This window comes from Mobula birostris, chromosome 29, assembly GCF_030028105.1.
Source record: "Mobula birostris isolate sMobBir1 chromosome 29, sMobBir1.hap1, whole genome shotgun sequence".
Taxonomy (NCBI): domain Eukaryota; kingdom Metazoa; phylum Chordata; class Chondrichthyes; order Myliobatiformes; family Myliobatidae; genus Mobula; species Mobula birostris.
In genome coordinates this window covers 25,769,117-25,793,848 of record NC_092398.1, presented here as the reverse complement: position 1 = coordinate 25,793,848, position 24,732 = coordinate 25,769,117, and the positions used below count along the sequence as shown (strand labels likewise).

Sequence of the window (24,732 nt, the reverse complement as noted above, 5' to 3'; positions counted from 1 at the left end):
GTGCCTTGTCGTTAATGTAGCTTGGTATTTTTTCTATACTTATTTACAATGTATTTTATTTGTACTGCTGCCGTAAAGTTAACAAATGTCACGACATTTGAATCTGGTCTTGTGCCCCTTCCACGACTCCCTGGGCCTGACGCAATGAGACCTCCAAGCCGCAGGGCGGCGCTGCTTCTCAGTCCGAGAAGGGGGCACGGTTGGGTTTGGGGTCGGTCCCGCCCTCCAGCTTTCTTTCTATTGGCCAACGGTCCTCGAGCGCCGACCAATGGCGGGTGGCGGGGTAAGGGAGGCTGCGTCACTTCCGTTCCGCTGCTGGCAGGAGGACGAAGCAGAGAGACGCCGCCGGCTGAGGTACTGTTGACCGGAGAGCAGCGGCCCGGATCCCGGCCGGCCGATCGGGGCGTCGCTCCAGCTGTATCAGACCACCACGGAGCACCGAAACCGGAATTGGCCCTTCTCCTCCGGGACCATTCCCACGCCCCGGGTCAGCGGGATCCGTTCGATCCCCGGGACTCGTCCTTGCCCCTTCTTCCCCGGGGCACAGGGACTGGTGCTCCCCCCTTCCCCGGGGCACAGGGACTGGTGCTCCCCCCTTCCCCGGGGCACAGGGACTGGTGCTCCCCCCTTCCCCGGGGCACAGGGACTGGTGCTCCCCCCTTCCCTGGGACACTAGGACTGGTGCTCCCCCCTTCCCCGGGGCACAGGGACTGGTGCTCCCCCCTTCCCTGGGACACTAGGACTGGTGCTCCCCCCTTCCCCGGGGCACAGGGACTGGTGCTCCCCCCTTCCCCGGGGCACAGGGACTGGTGCTCCCCCCTTCCCCGGGGCACAGGGACTGGTGCTCCCCCCTTCCCCGGGGCACAGGGACTGGTGCTCCCCCCTTCCCTGGGACACTAGGACTGGTGCTCCCCCCTTCCTTGGGACACTAGGACTGGTGCTCCCCCCTTCCCCGGGGCACAGGGACTGGTGCTCCCCCCTTCCCCGGGGCACAGGGACTGGTGCTCCCCCCTTCCTTGGGACACTAGGACTGGTGCTCCCCCCTTCCCCGGGGCACAGGGACTGGTGCTCCCCCCTTCCCCGGGGCACAGGGACTGGTGCTTCCCCCCTTCCCCGGGGCACAGGGACTGGTGCTCCCCCCTTCCCCGGGGCACAGGGACTGGTGCTCCCCCCTTCCTTGGGACACTAGGACTGGTGCTCCCCCCTTCCTTGGGACACTAGGACTGGTGCTCCCCCCTTCCCTGGGACACTAGGACTGGTGCTCCCCCCTTCCTTGGGACACTAGGACTGGTGCTCCCCCCTTCCCCGGGGCACAGGGACTGGTGCTCCCCCCTTCCCTGGGACACTAGGACTGGTGCTCCCCCCTTCCCCGGGGCACAGGGACTGGTGCTCCCCCCTTCCTTGGGACACTAGGACTGGTGCTCCCCCCTTTTTTCCCCGGGGCACCGGAACGTGCTCCCCCTTCTTCCCTAGGGCACAGGGACTTGTGCTTCCCCCCTTTTCCCCCGGGACACTAGGACTGGTGATCCCCCCCCTCCTTCCCCTGGACACAGGGACTGGTGTTCCCCCTTCTTCCCTGGGGCACAGGGACCGGTGCTCCCCCCTTCTTCCCTGGGGCACAGGGACTGGTGCTCCCCCCTTCTTCCCCTGGACACAGGGACTGGTGCTCCCCCCTTCTTCCCCTGGACACAGGGACTGGTGTTCCCCCTTCTTCCCTGGGGCACAGGGACCGGTGCTCCCCCCTTCCCCGGGGCACAGGGACTGGTGCTCCCCCCTTCTTCCCTGGGGCACAGGGACTGGTGCTCCCCCCTTCTTCCCCTGGACACAGGGACTGGTGATCCCCCCCCTCCTTCCCCTGGACACAGGGACTGGTGTTCCCCCTTCTTCCCTGGGGCACAGGGACCGGTGCTCCCCCCTTCTTCCCTGGGGCACAGGGACTGGTGCTGCCCCCTTTTTTCCCCGGGGCACCGGAACATGCTCCCCCTTCTTCCCTAGGGCACAGGGACACGCCCTTGCCCCCCCCCACTCCCCACTCCTCTGGGGTACCGGGACTCCCTGGCCACCTGCCCTTCCTCACAGGCAGCGGTTCACAACCCCTTCACTACTTGGGGCATTGGGACTGGAGCTTGCCCCTCCTCTCCAGTGTCGGTGTCGCCCTCCCTCCCGCACCAGGACACTGGGAGCCTCCACTCCCCCGGGGCATTGGCACCCGACCACTCCTCCACAGCACTGTGTCCCGTCCAGCTCCCCTCCCCGAGAGCAAGAGTGTGAATAGAATTTATTTTGAAATTAAAGAAGAGATTCTAGCTTGATCCTGACAATTTTTACGTGTGTTGCCCCAGGTTTCAGCTGTTGCAGTCTCTCCTGTTTCACATCTGACCTGTAACGTCTGCCCCACAGGTTGACTGCCGGCGCAGACTGCAGCCGTCGGCCCAGGTGCCACGATGAGGCTGGCAGGTGAGCGAGCGCTTCAGCCCACCCCTTGCTCCCCCACGTCGTTCCCTCAGTCCTCGGGCAAGATGGCTTCCTTCCTCACTGTGGCAGTTTACATGTGTACCGTCACTGTTTAACACAGATACAGTACCGGTGGGGACGGGTCCGTCACTGTGCCACACCGGGGTACGGTACCGGTGGGGACGGGTCTGTCACTGTGCCACACCGGGGTACGGCACCGGTAGGGACGGGTCCGTCACTGTGCCACACCGGAGTACGGCACCGGTGGGGACGGGTCCGTCACTGTGCCACACCGGGGTACGGCACCGGTGGGGACGGGTCCGTCACTGTGCGACACCGGGGTACGGCACCGGTGGGGACGGGTCCGTCACTGTGCCACACCGGGGTACGGCACCGGTGGGGACGGGTCCGTCACTGTGCCACACCGGGGTACGGCACCGGTGGGGTACGGTATATTGTGGTGGAGCACTGATTCAGTGCTGTGCCAGTTGGTCTGTTTCGGGCTGGGCCGGGGCCGGGGTTGGGGTGTGGGGGTTGCCTGACCCTGACGTTGGTCTCCTTCTGGTCTCAGGGCCCCTGCGGTTGGTGGTGCTGGTGCTGCTGTTGGGAGTCCTCTGGGTGCTGGGCAGCCTGTTCTCCGGCCAGGGTAGCACCTACAACAAGCTGCGGCAGCTGCTGAGCGGTGAGGCAGGGGCGTTGGGCTGTGTTAATTCTAACCAGGATGTTGGGGAAGGGGGTCTCTTCTCTCTCCCCTCCCCTCTTTAACCCTATCCCCTGCACTTTGCACCTCCCATCCTTTCTTGCTCCTTCGCCACCTCCCCATCCACCCAAGCTGACCGTCTTCGGCTGTCATCTGAGTTCACATGTGGCCAGGTGACGGGGCGTGGCGTCTCCTCGGAGGGTTGTTGTGGGCGAGGGGGACCGGGTGTGGGTGGAGGTGGGCGGGGTGGCGGGGCTTCACGAGCCAGAGCTCACGTCTCCTCTCCCTCCCGCTACAGGTCCCCTGGATCAGCCGACCGCAGGTAAGCCAGCAGCGCGAGGGTGCGCGGGTAGGGAGTGAGTGGTCGTCTGCCCTGCCGTCCGCCGCCTTCTCCCCCGCCCCCTCCTCGGGCCCTTTGCCCCGCAACTTCGTCCCACTGACCTCGACCTCTGCCCTGTGCCCTGTGCAGAGACGAAGCCGCGGAAATACAAATGTGGGCTACCGATGCCGTGTCCAGAGAAACACTTCGCATTTCGTATCGTCAGTGGGGCCGCCAACGTGATCGGACCCAAGTTCTGCATGGAGGACCAAGTGTGAGTGACAGCTGCTGAAACCTCCATCCCACATCCCCTCTACGTCCCTTCCTCACCCCTCCTCCCTCCCCTACATGCCTTCCTCTCTCCTCCCTTTCCCCACCCCTCCACTACATGCCTCTCTTACCCCTCTAGGTGTCTTCCCTTCCCTACTCCCACCACATTCCTCCCTCCCATCCACCTGTATCTCTTCCCTCCCCATATCCGTCACTCCCCTCTTTACGTTCCTTTCGCCCCCCCCCCCCCAACTGTCCACTCACCCTCCGCAACATCCCTTCCTTCCCCATCTTCATGAAACCCCTTTTTACTGGGCACCCCTGGAATTGCAACTCGTTAGCCCCTCGCTAACCGCCACTGGATTGCGCGGCGAGAAGCCCACCTTTCTCAGGCTTTGTACGTGACTTTGGTCCCACCAAGTCCGTGAGGTCGGGATGTCTCGCCCATCCAAACCTCGGTTTGTGTGATTTACTGCCCTCTGGCAAGAAATACAGATCACACCCTGTGTACAATTAACAGGAAGTATGTTTAAGAATGTTAACTTCCGTAGAAGTGAATAAAGGAAAGAAAGAAAAAACAAAAGGGGATCCATTATCCTTAAGCAGTCACATGTGCACGGTGGAGTCTCCAATCTTGAACGTGTCTGTCACTTACGTGCTGGACCCTCGGTCTGCGTGAAAACACGCACCACCTTCTGAGGGTTGCTTGAATTCTGTCTCGATCGAACGGGCTACCCCATGGCCGCATTGGCCCTTCCTCCTCGAAGCTCTTCATCTTCACAAAGCACCTTGTGCAACAGGGACGGCAGCCTCAGCCATCTTCCCTCCCGCCTTCCCCCAGTACCCGCCAACCAAAACATCTCCGCCCCGCATTCTCTAGAACCTTCTCCCCAATCCTACCATCCCGATTGGCTGACACCACATTCCTCAGTTGATAAACAGGCCTCTTATCTCAGCTCAAACCGGAACAAGCTAAAAGCAGGACAGGCAGCTCTTAAAGAAAATACCTGCAGCATAGCTGTAAAACTCTTAACCATTCCTCCCTCATTCTGTCCCTCCTTCCCTCTTCCTCTCTCTGATTCCTGACTTTGCTGCATCTCTGATCCTAAAACTGTATCCGGACTCCGAATTCCCCTGTCTATCCCCTAAATCATAACTGAACCCCTGTCTCTAAACTCAGTCTCCAAAAACCGTAACCAGACCTCTAACTCCCTCCTCTGTCCCCAAAACCATCCCTACGAACTTTAAAAAAATACACAACTTATTGTGAGCGGTGGTGTCAACGGAGACGGTAGAATGGTGCCATCAGGGAGTTGTCGCCATTTTGAAGTCCATGCCCCTAAAGCCAATCATCCTGCTCTCACCCTTCCCTGTCACCTCTTGCTCCCCCTTGCCAGCTCGATTGATGAGAGGGTCACTTTTGGTTCCAGGTTCATGAGCAGTGTGAAGAACAACGTCGGGCGTGGACTCAACATCGCGCTCGTGAACGGTAAGACACGCAGACGCCAGCTGGTAATCGGTTTATCACTGTTACTCACGCCGGTTTGGTGAAAGGCTTCCAACCCGCGACCCAGCCAGATCAGATAAGTCCGTATTGAGCCTTTATCAGGCACTGGTCAGACTGCGCTTGGAATATTGTGAGCAGTTTATGGCTTCGTATCTGTGAAAAGGTTGTGCTGGCATTGGAGAGGGTCCAGACGGGTACACAAGGATGATCCCGGAAATGAAAGGGTAAGCGTTGTTTGGCTCTGGGCCTGTACTCGCTGGAGTTTAGAGGAAGTGGGGGTGTCAAATATTAAAAGGACTGGATAGATTGGATGTGAAGAGAATGTTTCCTATAGTAGGAGAGTCTAAGACAAGAGGGCACAGCCTCAGAAGTGAAGGACACCTATTTAGAACAGAGATTTTAGCTAGAGGGTGGCGAGTCTGTGGAAAATATTGCCACAGATGGCTGTGGAGGCCTAGTCGTTGGGCAGATCTAAAGCGGAGATTGATAGGTTCTTGATTAGTCGGAGTGTCAAAGGTTACGAGGAGAAGGCAGGAGAATGGGTTTGAGAGGGATAGTAAATGGGTGGAACAAACTCAATGGGCTGAATGGCCTAATTCCTGGCCCACCACACAACGTGATCGCTTGGCTTTAACAGCAGGGCTAATAGTCTGAAAACATTTTTTCCAGGAGTCACTGGAGAGCTGATGGATGCCAAATACTTCGACATGTGGGCTGGAGGTGAGGCCCAATACAGGGGAGAGTGAATGGGAAGAGGTGCAGTCCCATGGGAGTGCGAAGGGTGGGGTCCCATTGGAGTGCGGACGGTGGGAGTGAATGGGAAGAGAATGGGGTCCCATTGGGAGTACGGACGGTGGGAGTGAATGGGAAGGGGATGGGGTCCCATTGGAGTGTGGACGGTGGGAGTGAATGGGAAGGGGATGGGGTCCCATTGGAGTGCGGACGGTGGGAGTGAATGGGAAGGGGGTGGGGTCCCATTGGGAGTGCGGACGGTGGGAGTGAATGGGAAGGGGCTGGGGTCCCATTGGAGTGCGGACAGTGGGAGTGAATGGGAAGGGGATGGGGTCCCATTGGAGTGCGGACGGTGGGAGTGAATGGGAAGGGGATGGGGTCCCATTGGAGTGCGGACGGTGGGAGTGAATGGGAAGGGGATGGGGTCCCATTGGGAGTGCGGACGGTGGGAGTGAATGGGAAGGGGATGGGGTCCCATTGGAGTGCGGACGGTGGGAGTGAATGGGAAGGGGATGGGGTCCCATTGGGAGTGCGGACGGTGGGAGTGAATGGGAAGGGGATGGGGTCCCATTGGAGTGCGGACGGTGGGAGTGAATGGGAAGGGGATGGGGTCCCATTGGGAGTGCGGACGGTGGGAGTGAATGGGAAGGGGATGGGGTCCCATTGGAGTGCGGACGGTGGGAGTGAATGGGAAGGGGATGGGGTCCCATTGGGAGTGCGGACGGTGGGAGTGAATGGGAAGGGGATGGGGTCCCATTGGAGTGCGGATGGTGGGAGTGAATGAGAAGGGGATGGGGTCCCATTGGGAGTGCGGACGGTGGGAGTGAATGGGAAGGGGATGGGGTCCCATTGGAGTGCGGACGGTGGGAGTGAATGGGAAGGGGCTGGGGTCCCATTGGGAGTGCGGACGGTGGGAGTGAATGGGAAGGGGCTGGGGTCCCATTGGGAGTGCGGACGGTGGGAGTGAATGGGAAGGGGTTGGGTTCCCATTGGGAGTGCGGACGGTGGGAGTGAATGGGAAGGGGATGGGGTCCCATTGGAAGTGTGGACGGTGGGAGTGAATGCGAAGCGGTTGGGTTCCCATTGGAAGTGTGGACGGTGGGAGTGAATGGGAAGCGGTTGGGTTCCCATTGGGAGTGCGGACGGTGGGAGTTTGGAGATATCTGTGTTCTCTGTCCGTGCTGCACTCTGGTTCCAGATACGGGAATTACGGAGCTGTTGAAGTTCCTGCGGCCAATCTATGAGGGGACACTGGTGTTCGTGGCTTCCTACGATGACCCAGCCACAAAGTGAGTTGCCGCTCCATTTCTTGGCCCCCCCACTGCCCCACCCTTGTTTCCCCACTGTGCTGTTCCTGCTGACCTGGCCAAGTGTGTGCGTTGTGTGATTTGCCTGCAGGATGAACGACGAAGCAAAGCGGATATTCAGCGAGCTGGGCAGCAAGGCCATTCACACGCTGGGCTTCCGCGACAGCTGGGTGTTCGTTGGGGCCAAAGGCATCGATAACAAGAGTCCCTTCGAGCAGGTCCGTGAACCGCCGCCACCGGCTCCGACCCGCCCGTTTCCCCCCAGAACAGGCACGAGGGGCCCAGAGTCCTCCCCCTGCCCCCCCGGCGTCTCCACGGCTTCTGCCCCCACCCCTGGGGTAGACAGTAGCAGGGAGGGTATTGAATGTCACTCGGGGGCAAGTCCACATCCGATCTGTGCAAGCCGTGTCCAGGATTGCTCCATTCCAGTGTGGAGGAACACACGGTGAAACGGGGCCGGCTGCGCTGGGGAGGTGGGGTGGGAGCGGCTGACAAATTGTGCCAACATAGCACGCCCACCACTCCCTTACTTTAACCCTTTGGGCTGTGGGAGGAAACCAGAGCACCCGGAGGAAATCCACGCGGCTGCGGGGAAAATGTACAGACTGCGGTGGGAATTGATCCTGGATCACTGGCCCTGTGATAGTGTTACCGCTATAATTAATTAACTAATATGATTGATTAATGGATATGATTAATCATTTAGTATGATTACAATACAGTTAATGAATATAAAGCTATGCACACAAGATGTTTAGGATCTCTGCAGGTCAGGCAGCATCTGTGGAGGTGCGGAGGTGCATAAGATAATGAGAGGCATTGATTGTGTGGATAGCAGAGGCTTTTTTAGGGCAGAAATGGCTAACAAGAGGGGCATGGTTTTGAGGCGCATGGAAGTAGGTTCTGAGGGGATGTCGGGTAAGTTTTTCACTCAGAGAGTGGTGGGTGTGTGGAATGCACTGCCAGCAATGGTGGTAAAGGCAGATTCAACAGGGTCTTTTACAAGACTCTTAGATTAGCACATGGAGCTGAGAAAAATACAGGGCTATGCAGTAGGGTAATTTTAAGCAGTTTCTAATACGGCCAGATTTGGGAACAGCTTCTTTCCAACTGTGATAAGACTGCTGAACGGATCCTGACCCGGATCTGGGCCGTACCCTCCAAATATCCGGACCTGCCTCTCAGTTTTTTTGCACTAACTTACTTACCATTTTTCTACTTTCTATTTATGATTTATAATTTAAATTTTTAATATTTACTATTTTTAATATTTAATATTTGTAATCCAGGGAGTGGGAAGTGCAGAATCAAATATCGCTGTGATGATTGTATGTTCTAGTATCAATTGTTTGGCAACAATAAAGTATAGAGTAGATTACATGGTTGGTACAACATTGAGAGGCCTGTAATATGCTGTAGATTTCTTTGTTTCCATAAAATGAATAAACAGCCAACATTTCAGGCGAAAACATTTCTTTGGGACTAGAAAGAAAGAAAACGCCACAATACAAAGGTTGGGGAAGGATGATAGCTAGAAGGTGATAGGTGAGGCCAGGTGGGTGGGAAAGGTGAAGGGCTGGAGAGGAAGGAATCTGACAGGACAGGAGAGTGGACCATAGGAGAAAGGAAAGGAAGGGGGGAAGTGACAGGGCAGGTAAGATGAAGCAAGGCTAGAGTAGGGAATAGAATAAGAGGGGAGGGGGAGGGCAATTTCTTTCACTAGAAGGAGAAGTCAATATTTATGCCATCAGGTTGGAGGCTACCCAGATGGAATATAAGGTGCTGCTCCTCCACCCTGAGGGTGGCCCCATCTTGGCACACAAGGAGGCCACGGACCGGCACGTCGGAACGGGAATTAAAATGTTTGGCCACCGGGAAGTCCTGCTTTTGGCGGGTGGGGCGGAGATGCTTGGCGAAGCAGTTCCCCAACTTACCATGGGTCTCGCCGACGTAGCGGAGGCCGCATCAGGACACGGCAGACGACCTCAGCAGGTGCACAGGTGAAGTGTTACCTCACCTGGAAGGTCTGTTTGGGTCCCTGAATGGAGGTGAGGGAGGGGGCTGAATGGCCAGTTCCAGGGAAAAAATGCCGGGAGGGACAAGTTGATAAGGGAATCACAGAGGGAGTGATTCCTGTGGATAGCAGAGTGAGGGAAAGAGGTAAAGATATGTTTAGTGGCAGGATCACTTTAATGAATGAATATTCTTAATTAATGTGATTAATATCCTTAATTACAATTAATTAATTAACATCTTTGGACTGTGGGAAGAAACCGGGGCACCCTGAGGAAACCCACACGGTCACGGAGAGAACGTACAAACTCCTTACAGACAGCAGTGGAATTGAACCAGGATCACTGGGGCAGTAATAATATTACAGTAACCCTTGGCCTTGAGAGTGTTTTGATGCGGTGACCGAGGTGATTGATGAGAACAGGGTAGGGGTCATTGCCTACGAGAACTTCAGGAAGATATTCAACTAGATCCACGTTGACCCTGCAGTGGGGCTTCAGAATTGGCCTGCTCATCGACAAAGGACGCAAAACTGGGCTGAGAAGTGGCAGATGGAGTTCAGCCCAGATAAGTGTGAGGTGGTTCATTTTTGGTAGGTCGAATATGATGGCAGAATATAGTATTAACGGTAAGACTCTTGGCAGTGTGGAGGATCAGAGGGATCTTGGGCCCCGAGTCCATAGGATACTCAAAGCTGCTACGCAGGTTGACTCTGTAGTTAAGAAGGCGTATGGTACATTGGCCTTTGGTCGTGGGATTGAGTTTAGGAGCCGAGAGGTAATGTTGCAGCTATATAGGACCCTGGTCAGACCCCACTTGGAGTACTGTGCTCAGTTCTGGTGCCTCACTACAGGAAGGATGTGGAAACCATAGAAAGGGTGTAGAGGAGATTTACAGGGATGTTGCCTGGATTGGGGAGCATGCCTTATGAGGATAGGTTGAGTGAACTTGTCCTTTTCTCCTTGGAGCGACAGAGGATGAGAAGAGTTTGAATATAGAGGTGTATAAGATGATGAGAGGCATTGATGGTGTGTGGATAGTCGGCGGCTTTTTCCCAGGGCTGGAATGGCTAACGTGAGAGGGCACAGTTTTAAGGTTCTTGGAAGTAGATACAGACGAGATGTCAGGGATAAGTTTTTTACGCAGAGAGTGGTGAGTGCCGGCGACGGTGGTGGAGGCAGATACGATCGGGTCTTTCAAGAGACTGCTGGATAGGTACATGGAGTTCAGAAAAAAATGGGTCACCCTAGATAATTTCTAAGGTAAGGACATGTTCGGCACAGCCTTGTGGGCCGAAGGGCCTGTATTGTGCTGTAGGTTTTCTATGTTTCTAAAGGGTCGCAGTGGGAAAGGATGTGTTCTGGCTGGCGTGGTGTTCCACAGGGATCTCTACTGTTTGTGGAAGTGTGTACACTCCCTGGTGGGTTTACTAGGTCTCTCTTGTATCTAATGAAGTGGCAACTGAGGGTACATTCGTGGTCTTCTGCTGCTGTAGCCCATCCACTTGAAGGTTTAACGTGTTGTGCGTTCAGAGATGCTCTTCTGCACACCACTGTTGTAACGCATGGTTATTTGAGTTACTGTCACATTCCAGTCAGCTTGACTAGTCTGACCATTCTCCTCTGACGTCTCTCATTAACAAGACGTTTTCACCCACTGAACTGCCGCTCACTGGATTTTTATTTTGTTTATGCACCATCCCCTGTAAATTCTAGAGACGGCTGTGTGTGAAAATCCCAGGAGATCAGCAGTTTCTGAGATACTCAAACCACCCCATCTGGCACCAACAATCATTCCATGGTCAAAGTCACTCAGATCACTTTTTTTTTGGCGTGTGCGATGTTTTTCTCATGCCTTTACAACGTGCGGAGTGAGAGAGAGATTGTGTGGCGTGCCGCTCCTCACACGGACATTTCACAGCGTTTTTACCTTTACCTTACGAGGTTGAGTTGCGATCTCGACACTCAACCCGGCACGGATGGGAAGTGTACTCGGGAGCGGACCCGACTGGGTTCGAACCTGGGAACCTCCGTTCCAGAGTCCAGCGCTGATGTCATTGCGCCACTAGCCAGTCCCAGATCACATTTCTTCCCCATTCTGATGTTTGGTCTGGGCCCCTTGACCACATCTGCGTGCTTTTACGCATTGAGTTGTTGCCATGTGATAGTCTGATTCGATATTTGCATTAGCAAACAGATGTACCTAATAAAGTGGCCACTGAGTGTAGTTCATTTCGACGTGCTGTTGGGCACAGACGTGATGGGCCAAAGGGGCTATTTGATGTTCTATGGGTCATGTGGCCTCTCCCAACCCCTTACACGGTTAGCATGACGCTATTACAGCTCAGGGCGTCAGAGTTCTTGCAGGACGTCTGTCAGAAGTTTGTACGTCCTCCCCGTAGACTGCGTGTGTCTCCTCCAGGTGCGCTGGTTTGCTCCCACAGTCCAAGGTCTTACCGGGTAGTAGGTTAACTGGTTATTGTAAATTGTCCCGTGACTAGGCTCGGCTCATTCCGGGGGTAGCTGGACAGTGTGGCTCGAATGGCTGGTTCCATGCTGTATCTCTAGTCTAAATAAAAGACCTCTCCCCCTCCAGTGAGAATGTCTGGTGACCCGGACCCCGGTTTTCTTTCTCCCCGCAGCACGTGAAGAACGACAAGAGCACCAACAAGTACGAGGGGTGGCCGGAGGCTGTCGAGATCGAGGGCTGTATCCCCCACAAGCAGGTGTGAGGCAGACACCAGGCCCTCTCCACCCCACTGGAAACGCGGGCGGAGGGACCGTGGCTCGCGGTGCAGCTGATCCGACTCCACAGGAGCCCAGTCCAGGGCCGTCTCAGATGCCTGCTCCCACTCTCACGGAATGAACCCCTTGCCCTCCCTCGTTTCCTTCGTTCCTTCCTGGGGCAGATCCCTCAGTTCCTCTTCCTCCACCCTTATCTCATATGGCTCCCAACCCCCTCGTCGGGCCCTCTCCATCCACTCATCCCCCATGCTCTCCCTCCCCTTCCTCGACCTTGCCGTCCCTCACCCTTCCCTGACACCCCCTCACATTCCCCTCCTCCTCATCCCTCCTTCCTGAGTCGCCTCCCTCACTCGCCAACCTGGATTGCGAAGGGACCGTAACAGTGACACCGACTGAGTGTCTGCCGGGGCCACAGCCTCCCGCCCAACCCCGACTCTCCCCAGAGCCGCCATGGGTCGGTTGCTGGCTCTGACACCCCCTCCCCTGGGCTCCCCACCCCTCCCACATCTCCCACCTCTCTCCACAACGAGCTGCTACATTCCCAGGAAGAGGATTGACCCCCACCCCCCACCCGGCTCAGTCACGGGTCTTGTTGGGCTGGGGTGGGGAGTGAAGCTACCCCTTCCCCAAGGACTGGGGGCCAATTTCATTTTTGCTCACTTCATATTCTCTCATTTCTATTTAAAGATAATAAATTGTTTTATAGTGAAGCACGTTAATGTATTACTCTTTTGTTGAATCATATAACCATTCAGACATGCATTGATGTATGTGCTTGCAGCTTTCTCTCACACACACACACACACACACACAAATGCACTCTTAAATTTATAACAAGCACACTTAAATATTTAACATGTGCCCAAACACGCATGCAAATATGCAAAACGTGTACAAATGAACACGCAAACACACACACACACACATATACGCGTGCAAACAAGCGCACAGGCATGCGAGCACAGCCGCTCTGCGTGTGCCAGTGTTGGCTGCGGTCTGGATCGAGGGAGTCTGCAGACAGTGGATCTGCTCACAGCCGCCTCGATCAATAATGGATGGCTTGAGCTGAAATCTGAGCCCCTGCCTCTGCCTGCCGCAGGTAATGTGCCCGTCTCCGGCTCCTGCTTCAGCACAGATCCACATCCACCGCCGCTCGCTGGACCTCCCCGTGCACGGTAGGCTCCTATCCCACGGGAAATCTGCCCAGGGTGCGACATCCCCCCCCACCCACCCAACCTTCCTCCCCTCCCTCATCCCCAGCCCCTGTTCCACTTTGTACAGGGGAACAGGAATGAGTGGATGTGTGGGAAATTCTTTTACCAGAGGCGAGGGAGGGGGGTTGCCAAAACTCTCGGTGGGTATCGTGGCTATCGGTCTGGCCTTCCCACCAAACGAGCGGAGCGTTCGCGACGGGAGGTGCAGACCGAGGATTCGCCGGACCGAATCCAGGGCCGGGAAGAAGGGTTTCCCCCGGAGGTCAGCGATGCAGGAACTTTCCGCGGGTCTCGCCGGGTTAGGTGTTGGCCTCGTGCTCCCCGACCCCCGTTGGGGACGTTCGGAGGGCGAGGGTTCAGAATCGGGCTGATGGGCGCCCAAAGGTCACAGCTGAGGAGGTGTTTATTCATCCAGAGCTGCTGAGTGGAGTAAGGTCCCTCGAGTACTCAGAGGGAGGCACAGAAGGAACTGAGGGAATTGTTCGTCACAGGTGCATCAGAACATAGAGTGAAATGCCTTGCTTGTGGCAACAACCAGCGCAGTCTGAGGATTGTTCTGGCGCTGGGGGAGCTGCCCACAAATGTCACCGCACTTCTGGTGCTCACAGTTCACTCACCCTCTGCGTCTCTGGAACGTGGGAGGACACGGGAGCACCCGGAGGAAACCCACACAGGGGAGAACGTACACACTCCTTACAGGCAGCGGCGGAGTTTGCTGGCGGTTTAAAGCGTTACACTCACTGCTACGGTTACCCAAGACGGTCAGAAGGCAGACTGCAGGCTACGCCAGAGCCTTTGATCTTGTCAATATTAATAGGGCCCAGCAGGTCAACTGATTCCTCTGAGCATCTCAGCTGGCAAACTGCTGGGCACACCAGGGTCGAGAAGGAAAGCCTTTGCCTGGCAACACAAAGTGCTGGAGGAACTCAGCAGGCCAGGCAGCGTCTATGGGAATGAGTAGAGTCTCTGCCTGAAACGTTGACTGTACTCTTTTCCAGAGATGCTGCCTGGCCTGCTGAGCTCCTCCAGCATTTTTGTGAGTTGCTTGGATTTCCAGCATCTGCAGATTTTCTTGTTTGTGAAAGATTTTGCCTGGCATGAGTTGGGTTCATTTTTTGTTTTGCTGGGGGAAGGGGGGCAGTCCACAAGCGTCCATAGGACATAGGAGTAGAATTAGACAATTTGCCCTTTGAGTCTGTGCTGCAATTCTATCATTGGCTGATATATTGTCCCTCTCAACCCATTCTCTTACTTTCTCAATGGCTTCACCACCCTGACGAACCTCCCGGCGACTTGGCCTCCACAGCCATCTGTGGCAATGAATTCCACAGATCCACTACCCTTCGCCTAAAGAAATTCCTTCTCATCTCTGATTTAAATGGATGTCCTTGTATTCTGAGGCTGTGCCCTCCGGTCCTAGACTCCCCCACTACAGGAAACACCCATTCTGCATCCACTCTATCTAGACCTTTCAATATTTGAGGGAGCCCCCCGCTCGTTCTTCTAAACTCCAGCGAGTACAGGCCCAGAGTCATCAGTGCTCCTCGTATGTTAACCCTTTCATTCCCAGAACCATTCTTGTGAACCTCTGGACCCTGCTCCAATGCCAGCACATGATTTCTTAGATAAGGATCCCAAATTGCTTACAGTACTCCCAAGTGTGATCTGATCAATGCTTTATATACTCTCCCCTCTGTCCCTCCCTATTACAGAGCATATCAACCTCTGATTTAAATATACTTGGCACCAACATAGCATGCTCACAACTTACTAACCCAAGTTGTACATCTTTGGAATGTGGGAGGGGAACCGGGGTTTCCAGGGGTAAGCCCACACGGCGACAGGGAGAACGTACAAACTCCTTACGGAGAGCGGCGGAGTTGAACCCGAGTCGCTGGCGCTCTAATGGTGTTACGCCATGTACTGCCCCTCTGTACTCGGCAAAGAAAAAGTTTCTACTGTTACCTTTGCCTCTCAATATCTTAAACACATCTCCCAGGTCTCCCCTCAGCCTCTGGCGTTCCATGGGTTAAAGTTCAGCTGAAGTTAAAGGGAGGGGTCGGTGGAGGGATGGGGGTAGAAGTGGGAGCTCGGCCGTGCTCTCTGTGAATGGGGTTGGGGAGGAGCAGCTCTGAGGTGGGTGTGAACTCAGAATAGTGAATGAGAACAGTACAGGCCCTTCAGCCCACAATGTTGTGCTGACCCTTTAACCCACTCTACAATCAATTTAACCCTTCCTTCCATTTATCCATCATCCTTGAGCCTATCTAAGAGTTTCTTAAATGTCCCAAACATATCTGCCTCTACCACTGCCCCTCGAAATGCATTCCGTGCACTCACCAGTCTCTGCATAAGGCAACTTACCTCTTGTATTCCCCCCTACACTTTCCTCCAATCTCCATAAAATTGTGCTTCCTCGTATTAGCCTCTTTCACCTTGGGAAAATGTCTATGACTGTCCACCCTATCTCTGTCTCTTATCATCATGTTTATATATAGGCATCCGTTAGTCTTGTGAGACCATGGATTTGCACCTTGGAAGGTTTCCAGGGCACAGGCCTGGGCAAGGTTGTATGGAAGACTGGCAGTTGCCTATGCTGCAAGTCTCCCCTCTCCACACCACCGATGTTGTCCAAGGGAAGGGCACTAGGACCCATACAGATTGGCACTGGTGTCGTCGCAGAGCAATGTGTGGTTAAGTGCCTTGTATCATCTTCTACACCTCTATCTAGTCACCTCTCATCCTCCTTCATTCTAAAGTGAAAAGCCCTAGTTCACTCCACCTTTGTCCAGAAGACATGCTCTCTAATCCAGACAGCATCCTAGTAAATCTCCTCTGCACCCTCTCCACACCCTTCCTATGGTGAGGTGACCAGAACTGAACACAATACTCCCAAGTGTGGTCTGACTAGGGTTTTATAGAGCTGAAACATTACCTCACGGCTCTTGAACTCAATCCCCTGACTATTGTAGGCCAACACACCACACATCATCTTAACGGCCCTATCAGCTTGCCCGGCAACTTAGAGAAATCCATGGACATGGACCCCAGGACCCTGATCCTCCACGCTGCCCTCAATCCCGTATTCTGCCTTCTAATTCTGTCTCCCAAAGTTAATCACTTCACACCCTTAAAGTTTGAACTCTAGCTGCGTTTCTCAGTCCACAGGGAGAAAGAACAGGAGGAGCACAGTAGAGCGGGAGTGCTTGGAAAGTGAGGGAGCCGGGGGGGGGGGGAGATCCCTCAGAAGGATTGACAGCGTAGAGGAGGGAGTCCTTTCAAAAAAAAAATCAGGGAGCATAGGGGAAGTGGACACCTTAGAGGAGTTGAGGGAACCTAGAAAAGGGGGAGTCTAGAGGGAGCAAAGTGGAAGGAAGAAGATAAGGATCACTTGGTGGAATTGAGGGAGCCTAGAGGGATTGAGGGGGCACAGTGGAGTGGTTTCCCTTGGAAATATTCAAGGGGATAAGATGATGAGAGTCCCTTGGCCTGAGGGAAACTCCATGGAGCAATTGAGGGAGCATGGGGGGGGGTTAATACTCGGAGTTAGGGTAGTGAGGGACTGTGGACGGAGGGGGGGAGGTGGAAGGGTTGGAGGAGCATTGGCAGTCACGACCACACTAAAGGCTGGTGTTCCCCAGGGCTGCAGCCAAGGGACTCAGGGAAGAGGATGCTCCCGGCCCTGGGCCCGGTGAAGGCAGCTTGGACTCACCAGGACCTGCACCGCGAACTGCGCCTTGCCCACCGCAGGTGAGGGGGCGCGGAAGGGGGAGGGAAATGTTGGGGGAAGTGATGGGGGTAGGAATGTAGGGAGGAGGGGCAGGGTGAGGATATGTGTGAGGAGAGAAGGGGAAGTGGTGAAGTGTGTGCAGGGGAGGGGTTGATGGGCAGGAGGGGATTGCAAAGGGGGGGTGGGGGTGGGGGGAGGGGTTGATGGGGATGGGAGGGGAGGTGTGGGTAGTTACCATTCCCAACCCCTGAACCACTCACACCTACTAACAAACTCTTCCCCGTCCCCAAGGGGCTTGGCCAGCAAGACGGAGCTGCAGAAGGTTCTGGAACAGCGGGAACAGCGCAGGGCGCAGGATGAGCCCCTGGGACACTCCCCACTCCAGCGAGAGTTCCTCAGGAGGCAACAGAAGAAAGAGGAGGTGAGGCAGAGGGGCTCAGGAATGAGGAGTGGGGCCTTGTGGTGAGGGGGTGGGGCCACACAGGGGGTGGGGCAAGGGATTGGGGGCGGGCCTTGCAGAGGGGGGGCAGGGCCAGGCGATGAGGGGCGGGGAAGGGACACAAGGGAGGGTGTGGCATCGCTTGTCTGTGGGTGGGTCTTGATGCGAAAGGGTGTGTCATTAGGTGGGCGTGGCTTGTCAGGGTGGGTCTCCCCTGAGTGACAGCTTTCTCTCCTCTCCCTCCCCGCAGCTGCTGAGACTGGAGTTGGCGGCCCGGGCGGCAGCGGAGGGAGCGCCCGAGTTCGTTCAAGTGAAGGAGCGGCTGCGAAGGACGCAGGAGCCACCGAGCCCGGAGTTCGAGTCCCTGGAGCACAAACACAGCGCACCCGCCTGAGGGAAGCCGTCCGTCCTAACCCATCCTCGCCACCCCGTCCCAACCTGCCTCCACCTTTCCGTCCTACCCTCCCTTCCCCCGTGAGATCAGTTTACAGCGTGCTTTAATGGTCTCTGTCTCTGCAGCCTGCGGTGTACCGACTGTGTACCCCATCCCTCAACAATCCCTCCACCCACAATTAAACATGCCTAATTTTCGACTGTTGTTCAAAATGTTGCTTTTAGTGAGGGGCGTGTGTCGGAGGTGAGTGGAGTGAGGGTTGTATGTCAAAGGAGGGGGGCCGAGCGAGGAGCTTATGTCGGAGGGAGGAGGGGGGCTGAGTGAAGTGTGTGTGTCGGAGTGAGGGGTGTGAGTCGGAGGGAGGAGGGGTTGGAGTGAGGGGTGTGAGTCGGAGGGAGGAGAGAAGCGGAGTGAGGAGTGTGAGTCGGAGGGAGGAGGGGGCGGAGTGAGGGGTGTGAGTCGGAGGGAGGAGGGGGGTGGAGTGAGGGGTGTGAGTCGAAGGGAGGAGGGGGTGGAGTGAGGGGTGTGAGTCGGAGGGAGGAGGGGGCGGAGTGAGGGGTGTGAGTCGGAGGGAGGTGGAGTGAGGGGTGTGAGTCGGAGGGAGGTGGAGTGAGGGGTGGAGTGAGGGGTGTGAGTCGGAGGGAGGTGGAGTGAGGGGTGTGAGTCGGAGGGAGGTGGAGTGAGGGTTGTGAGTCGGAGGGAGGAGGGGGGTGGAGTGAGGGGTGTGAGTCGGAGGGAGGAGGGGGGTGGAGTGAGGGGTGTGAGTCGGAGGGAGGTGGAGTGAGGGGTGTGAGTCGGAGGGAGTAGGGGGGTGGAGTGAGGGGTGTGAGTCGGAGGGAGGAGGGGGGTGGAGTGAGGGGTGTGAGTCGGAGGGATGAGGGGGTGGAGTGAGGGTTGTGAGTCGGAGGGAGGAGGGGGGTGGAGTGAGGGGTGTGAGTCGGAGGGAGGAGGGGGCGGAGTCAGGGGTGTGAGTCGGAGGGAGGTGGAGTGAGGGTTGTGAGTCGGAGGGAGGAGGGGGGTGGAGTGAGGGGTGTGCGTCGGAGGGAGGAGGGGGGTGGAGTGAGGGGTGTGAGTCAGAGGGAGGAGGGGGTGGAGTGAGGGGTGTGAGTCGGAGGGATGAGGGGGTGGAGTGAGGGTTGTGAGTCGGAGGGAGGAGGGGGGTGGAGTGAGGGGTGTGAGTCGGAGGGAGGAGGGGGCGGAGTCAGGGGTGTGAGTCGGAGGGAGGTGGAGTGAGGGTTGTGAGTCGGAGGGAGGAGGGGGGTGGAGTGAGGGGTGTGAGTCGGAGGGAAGAGGGGGGTGGAGTGAGGGGTGTGCGTCGGAGGGAGGAGGGGGGTGGAGTGAGGGGTGTGAGTCAGAGGGAGGAGGGGGTGGAGTGAGGGGTGTGAGTCGGAGGGGGGTGGAGTGAGGGGTGTGAGTCGGAGGGAGGTGGAGTGAGGGGTGTGAGTCGGAGGGAGGAGGGGGGTGGAGTGAGGGGTGTGAGTCGGAGGGAGGAGGGGGGTGGAGTGAGGGGTGTGAGTCGGAGGGAGGAGGGGGGTGGAGTGAGGGGTGTGAGTCGGAGGGAGGAGGGGGGTGGAGTGAGGGGTGTGAGTCGGAGGGAGGTGGAGTGAGGGGTGTGAGTCGGAGGGAGTAGGGGGGTGGAGTGAGGGTTGTGAGTCGGAGGGAGGAGGGGGGTGGAGTGAGGGGTGTGAGTCGGAGGGAGGAGGGGGTGGAGTGAGGGTTGTGAGTCGGAGGGAGGAGGGGGGTGGAGTGAGGGTTGTGAGTCGGAGGGAGGAGGGGGGTGGAGTGAGGGGTGTGAGTCGGAGGGAGGAGGGGGCGGAGTGAGGGGTGTGAGTCGGAGGGAGGTGGAGTGAGGGGTGTGAGTCGGAGGGAGGTGGAGTGAGGGTTGTGAGTCGGAGGGAGGAGGGGGGTGGAGTGAGGGGTGTGAGTCGGAGGGAGGAGGGGGGTGGAGTGAGGGGTGTGAGTCAGAGGGAGGAGGGGGTGGAGTGAGGGGTGTGAGTCGGAGGGAGGAGGGGGTGGAGTGAGGGGTGTGAGTCGGAGGGAGGAGGGGGGTGGAGTGAGGGTTGTGAGTCGGAGGGAGGGGGGGGTGGAGTGAGGGGTGTGAGTCGGAGGGAGGAGGGGGGTGGAGTGAGGGGTGTGAGTCGGAGGGAGGAGGGGGGTGGAGTGAGGGGTGTGAGTCGGAGGGAGGAAGGGGGTGGAGTGAGGGGTGTGAGTCGGAGGGAGGAGGGGGGTGGAGTGAGGGGTGTGAGTCGGAGGGAGGAGGGGGGTGGAGTGAGGGGTGTGAGTCGGAGGGAGGAGGGGGGCGGAGCGAGGGGTGTGAGTCGGAGGGAGGAGGGGGGTGGAGTGAGGGGTGTGAGTCGGAGGGAGGAGGGGGGTGGAGCGAGGGGTGTGAGTCGGAGGGAGGAGGGGGGCGGAGTGAGGGGTGTGATTCGGAGGGAGGAAGGGGGTGGAGTGAGGGGTGTGAGTCGGAGGGAGGAGGGGGGTGGAGTGAGGGGTGTGAGTCGGAGGGAGGAGGGGGCGGAGTGAGGGGTGTGAGTCGGAGGGAGGAGGGGGGCGGAGTGAGGGGTGTGAGTCGGAGGGAGGAGGGGGGCGGAGTGAGGGGTGTGAGTCGGAGGGAGGAGGGGGGCGGAGTGAGGGGTGTGAGTCGGAGGGAGGAAGGGGGTGGAGTGAGGGGTGTGAGTCGGAGGGAGGAGGGGGGTGGAGTGAGGGGTGTGAGTCGGAGGGAGGAGGGAGGTGGAGTGAGGGGTGTGAGTCGGAGGGAGGTGGAGTGAGGGGTGTGAGTCGGAGGGAGGAGGGAGGTGGAGTGAGGGGTGTGAGTCAGAGGGAGGAGGGGGGTGGAGTGAGGGGTGTGAGTCGGAGGGAGGTGGAGTGAGGGGTGTGAGTCGGAGGGAGGTGGAGTGAGGGTTGTGAGTCGGAGGGAGGAGGGGGGTGGAGTGAGGGGTGTGAGTCGGAGGGAGGAGGGGGGCGGAGTGAGGGGTGTGAGTCGGAGGGAGGAGGGGGGCGGAGTGAGGGGTCTGAGTCGGAGGGAGAAGGGGGGCGGAGTGAGGGGTGTGAGTCGGAGGGAGGAGGGGGGTGGAGTGAGGGGTGTGAGTCGGAGGGAGTTGGAGTGAGGGTTGTGAGTCGGAGGGAGGAGGGGGGCGGAGTGAGGGGTGTGAGTCGGAGGGAGGAGGGGGGCGGAGTGAGGGGTGTGAGTCGGAGGGAGGAGAGGGGCGGAGTGAGGGGTGTGAGTCGGAGGGAGGAGGGGGGCGGAGTGAGGGGTGTGAGTCGGAGGGAGGCGGGGGCGGAGTGAGGGGTGTGAGTCGGAGGGAGGAGGGAGGTGGAGTGAGGGGTGTGAGTCGGAGGGAGGAGGGGGTGGAGTGAGGGGTGTGAGTCGGAGGGAGGAGGGGGGCGGAGTGAGGGGTGTGAGTCGGAGGGAGGAGGGGGGCGGAGTGAGGGGTCTGAGTCGGAGGGAGGAGGGGGGCGTAGTGAGGGGTGTGAGTCGGAGGGAGGAGGGGGGCGGAGTGAGGGGTGTGAGTCGGAGGGAGGAGGGGGGCGGAGTGAGGGGTGTGAGTCGGAGTGAGGGTTGTGAGTCGGAGGGAGGAGGGGGGGCGGCGTGAGGGGTGTGAGTCGGAGGGAGGAGGGGGGTGGAGTGAGGGGTGTGAGTCGGAGGGAGGAGGGGGGTGGAGTGAGGGGTGTGAGTCGGAGGGAGCGGAGTGAGGGGTGTGAGTCGGAGGGAGGAGGGGGGTGGAGTGAGGGGTGTGAGTCGGAGGGAGGAGGGGGGTGGAGTGAGGGGTGTGAGTCGGAGGGAGGAGGGGGCGGAGTGAGGGGTGTGAGTCGGAGGGAGGAGGGGGGCGGAGTGAGGGGTGTGAGTCGGAGGGAGGAGGGGGGCGGAGTGAGGGGTGTGAGTCGGAGGGAGGAGGGGGGCGGAGTGAGGGGTGTGAGTCGGAGGGTGGAGGGGGGCGGAGTGAGGGGTGTGAGTCGGAGGGAGGAGGGGGGGTGGAGTGAGGGGTGTGAGTCGGAGGGAGGTGGAGTGAGGGGTGTGAGTCGGAGGGAGGAGGGGGTGGAGTAAGGGGTGTGAGTCGGAGGGAGGAGGGGGGCGGAGTGAGGGGTGTGAGTCGGAGGGAGGAGGGGGGCGGAGTGAGGGGTCTGAGTCGGAGGGAGAAGGGGGGCGGAGTGAGGGGTGTGAGTCGGAGGGAGGAGGGGGGTGGAGTGAGGGGTGTGAGTCAGAGGGAGGTGGAGTGAGGGTTGTGAGTCGGAGGGAGGAGGGGGGCGGAGTGAGGGGTGTGAGTCGGAGGGAGGAGGGGGGTGGAGTGAGGGGTGTGAGTCGGAGGGAGGAGGGGGGTGGAGTGAGGGGTGTGAGTCGGAGGGAGCGGAGTGAGGGGTGTGAGTCGGAGGGAGGAGGGGGTGGAGTGAGGGGTGTGAGTCGGAGGGAGGAGGGGGGTGGAGTGAGGGGTGTGAGTCGGAGGGAGGAGGGGGGTGGAGTGAGGGGTGTGAGTCGGAGGGAGGAGGGAGGTGGAGTGAAGGGCGTGAGTCGGAGGGAGGAGGGGGCGGAGTGAGGGGTGTGAGTCGGAGGGAGGAGGGGGGCGGAGTGAGGGGTGTGAGTCGGAGGGAGGAGGGGGGCGGAGTGAGGGGTGTGAGTCGGAGGGAGGAGGGGGGCGGAGTGAGGGGTGTGAGTCGGAGGGAGGAGGGGGGCGGAGTGAGGGGTGTGAGTCGGAGGGAGGAGGGGGGCGGAGTGAGGGGTGTGAGTCGGAGGGAGGAGGGGGGCGGAGTGAGGGGTGTGAGTCGGAGGGAGGAGGGGGGCGGAGTGAGGGGTGTGAGTCGGAGGGAGGAGGGGGGCGGAGTGAGGGGTGTGAGTCGGAGGGAGGAGGGGGGCGGAGTGAGGGGTGTGAGTCGGAGGGAGGAGGGGGGCGGAGTGAGGGGTGTGAGTCGGAGGGAGCGGAGTGAGGGGTGTGAGTCGGAGGGAGCGGAGTGAGGGGTGTGAGTCGGAGGGAGGAGGGGGGCGGAGTGAGGGGTGTGAGTCGGAGGGAGGAGGGGGGCGGAGTGAGGGGTGTGAGTCGGAGGGAGGAGGGGGGTGGAGTGAGGGGTGTGAGTCGGAGGGAGGAGGGGGGTGGAGTGAGGGGTGTGAGTCGGAGGGAGGTGGAGTGAGGGGTGTGAGTCGGAGGGAGGAGGGGGTGGAGTGAGGGGTGTGAGTCGGAGGGAGGTGGAGTGAGGGGTGTGAGTCGGAGGGAGGAGGGGGGCGGAGTGAGGGGTGTGAGTCGGAGGGAGGAGGGGGGCGGAGTGAGGGGTGTGAGTCGGAGGGAGGAGGGGGGCGGAGTGAGGGGTGTGAGTCGGAGGGAGGAGGGGGGCGGAGTGAGGGGTGTGAGTCGGAGGGAGGAGGGGGGTGGAGTGAGGGGTGTGAGTCGGAGGGAGGTGGAGTGAGGGGTGTGAGTCGGAGGGAGGAGGGGGTGGAGTGAGGGGTGTGAGTCGGAGGGAGGTGGAGTGAGGGGTGTGAGCCGGAGGGAGGAGGGGGGCGGAGTGAGGGGTGTGAGTCGGAGGGAGGAGGGGGGCGGAGTGAGGGGTGTGAGTCGGAGGGAGGAGGGGGGCGGAGTGAGGGGTGTGAGTCGGAGGGAGGAGGGGGGCGGAGTGAGGGGTGTGAGTCGGAGGGAGGAGGGGGGTGGAGTGAGGGGTGTGAGTCGGAGGGAGGAGGGGGTGGAGTGAGGGGTGTGAGTCGGAGGGAGGTGGAGTGAGGGGTGTGAGTCGGAGGGAGGAGGGGGTGGAGTGAGGGGTGTGAGTCGGAGGGAGGTGGAGTGAGGGGTGTGAGTCGGAGGGAGGAGGGGGGCGGAGTGAGGGGTGTGAGTCGGAGGGAGGAGGGGGGCGGAGTGAGGGGTGTGAGTTGGAGGGAGGAGGGGGTGGAGTGAGGGGTGTGAGTCGGAGGGAGGAGGGGGGCGGAGTGAGGGGTGTGAGTCGGAGGGAGGAGGGGGGCGGAGTGAGGGGTGTGAGTCGGAGGGAGGAGGGGGGCGGAGTGAGGGGTGTGAGTCGGAGGGAGGAGGGGGTGGAGTGAGGGGTGTGAGTCGGAGGGAGGTGGAGTGAGGGGTGTGAGTCGGAGGGAGGAGGGGGTGGAGTGAGGGGTGTGAGTCGGAGGGAGGTGGAGTGAGGGGTGTGAGTCGGAGGGAGGAGGGGGGCGGAGTGAGGGGTATGAGTCGGAGGGAGGAGGGGGGCGGAGTGAGGGGTGTGAGTCGGAGGGAGGAGGGGGGCGGAGTGAGGGGTGTGAGTCGGAGGGAGGAGGGGGTGGAGTGAGGGGTGTGAGTCGGAGGGAGGAGGGGGTGGAGTGAGGGGTGTGAGTCGGAGGGAGGTGGAGTGAGGGGTGTGAGTCGGAGGGAGGAGGGGGGCGGAGTGAGGGGTGTGAGTCGGAGGGAGGAGGGGGTGGAGTGAGGGGTGTGAGTCGGAGGGAGGTGGAGTGAGGGGTGTGAGTCGGAGGGAGGAGGGGGTGGAGTGAGGGGTGTGAGTCGGAGGGAGTTGGAGTGAGGGGTGTGAGTCGGAGGGAGGAGGGGGTGGAGTGAGGGGTGTGAGTCGGAGGGAGGTGGAGTGAGGGGTGTGAGTCGGAGGGAGGAGGGGGTGGAGTGAGGGGTGTGAGTCGGAGGGAGTTGGAGTGAGGGGTGTGAGTCGGAGGGAGGAGGGGGGCGGAGTGAGGGGTGTGAGTCGGAGGGAGGAGGGGGTGGAGTGAGGGGTGTGAGTCGGAGGGAGTTGGAGTGAGGGGTGTGAGTCGGAGGGAGGAGGGGGTGGAGTGAGGGGTGTGAGTCGGAGGGAGGTGGAGTGAGGGGTGTGAGTCGGAGGGAGGAGGGGGTGGAGTGAGGGGTGTGAGTCGGAGGGGGGCGGAGTGAGGGGTGTGAGTCGGAGGGAGGAGGGGGGCGGAGTGAGGGGTGTGAGTCGGAGGGAGGAGGGGGTGGAGTGAGG

The 24,732-nt window shown here is 59.2% G+C and overlaps 2 protein-coding genes across 4 annotated transcripts; both read left to right on the top strand.

Moving 5' to 3' along the window:
- Positions 1–296: 296 nt before the first annotated feature.
- fam3a (FAM3 metabolism regulating signaling molecule A) lies at positions 297–12,756 on the top strand. Of its 3 annotated transcripts, none has more exons than XM_072246202.1 (10): positions 297–354; positions 2,401–2,457; positions 3,026–3,136; positions 3,453–3,476; positions 3,624–3,747; positions 5,174–5,232; positions 5,920–5,970; positions 7,181–7,271; positions 7,381–7,507; positions 11,944–12,756. In XM_072246202.1, the coding sequence occupies exons 2-10, from the start codon at positions 2,445–2,447 to the stop codon at positions 12,031–12,033; spliced, it is 690 nt and encodes a 229-aa protein (XP_072102303.1). In that variant the 5' UTR covers positions 297–354; positions 2,401–2,444; the 3' UTR covers positions 12,034–12,756. The 3 variants fall into 3 exon arrangements, with proteins under 3 accessions (XP_072102303.1, XP_072102306.1, XP_072102304.1); XM_072246203.1 differs by having other exon boundaries at positions 321–354; positions 2,343–2,457; XM_072246205.1 differs by lacking the exon at positions 3,453–3,476.
- Positions 12,757–13,063: 307 nt separating this feature from the next.
- LOC140190169 (protein FAM107B) lies at positions 13,064–17,823 on the top strand. The gene is made up of 4 exons (XM_072246680.1): positions 13,064–13,145; positions 16,902–17,010; positions 17,282–17,411; positions 17,680–17,823. Exons 2-4 carry the CDS (start codon positions 16,931–16,933, stop codon positions 17,821–17,823), a joined length of 354 nt encoding a protein of 117 aa, XP_072102781.1. The 5' UTR covers positions 13,064–13,145; positions 16,902–16,930.
- The last annotated feature ends 6,909 nt before the right edge of the window (positions 17,824–24,732 follow it).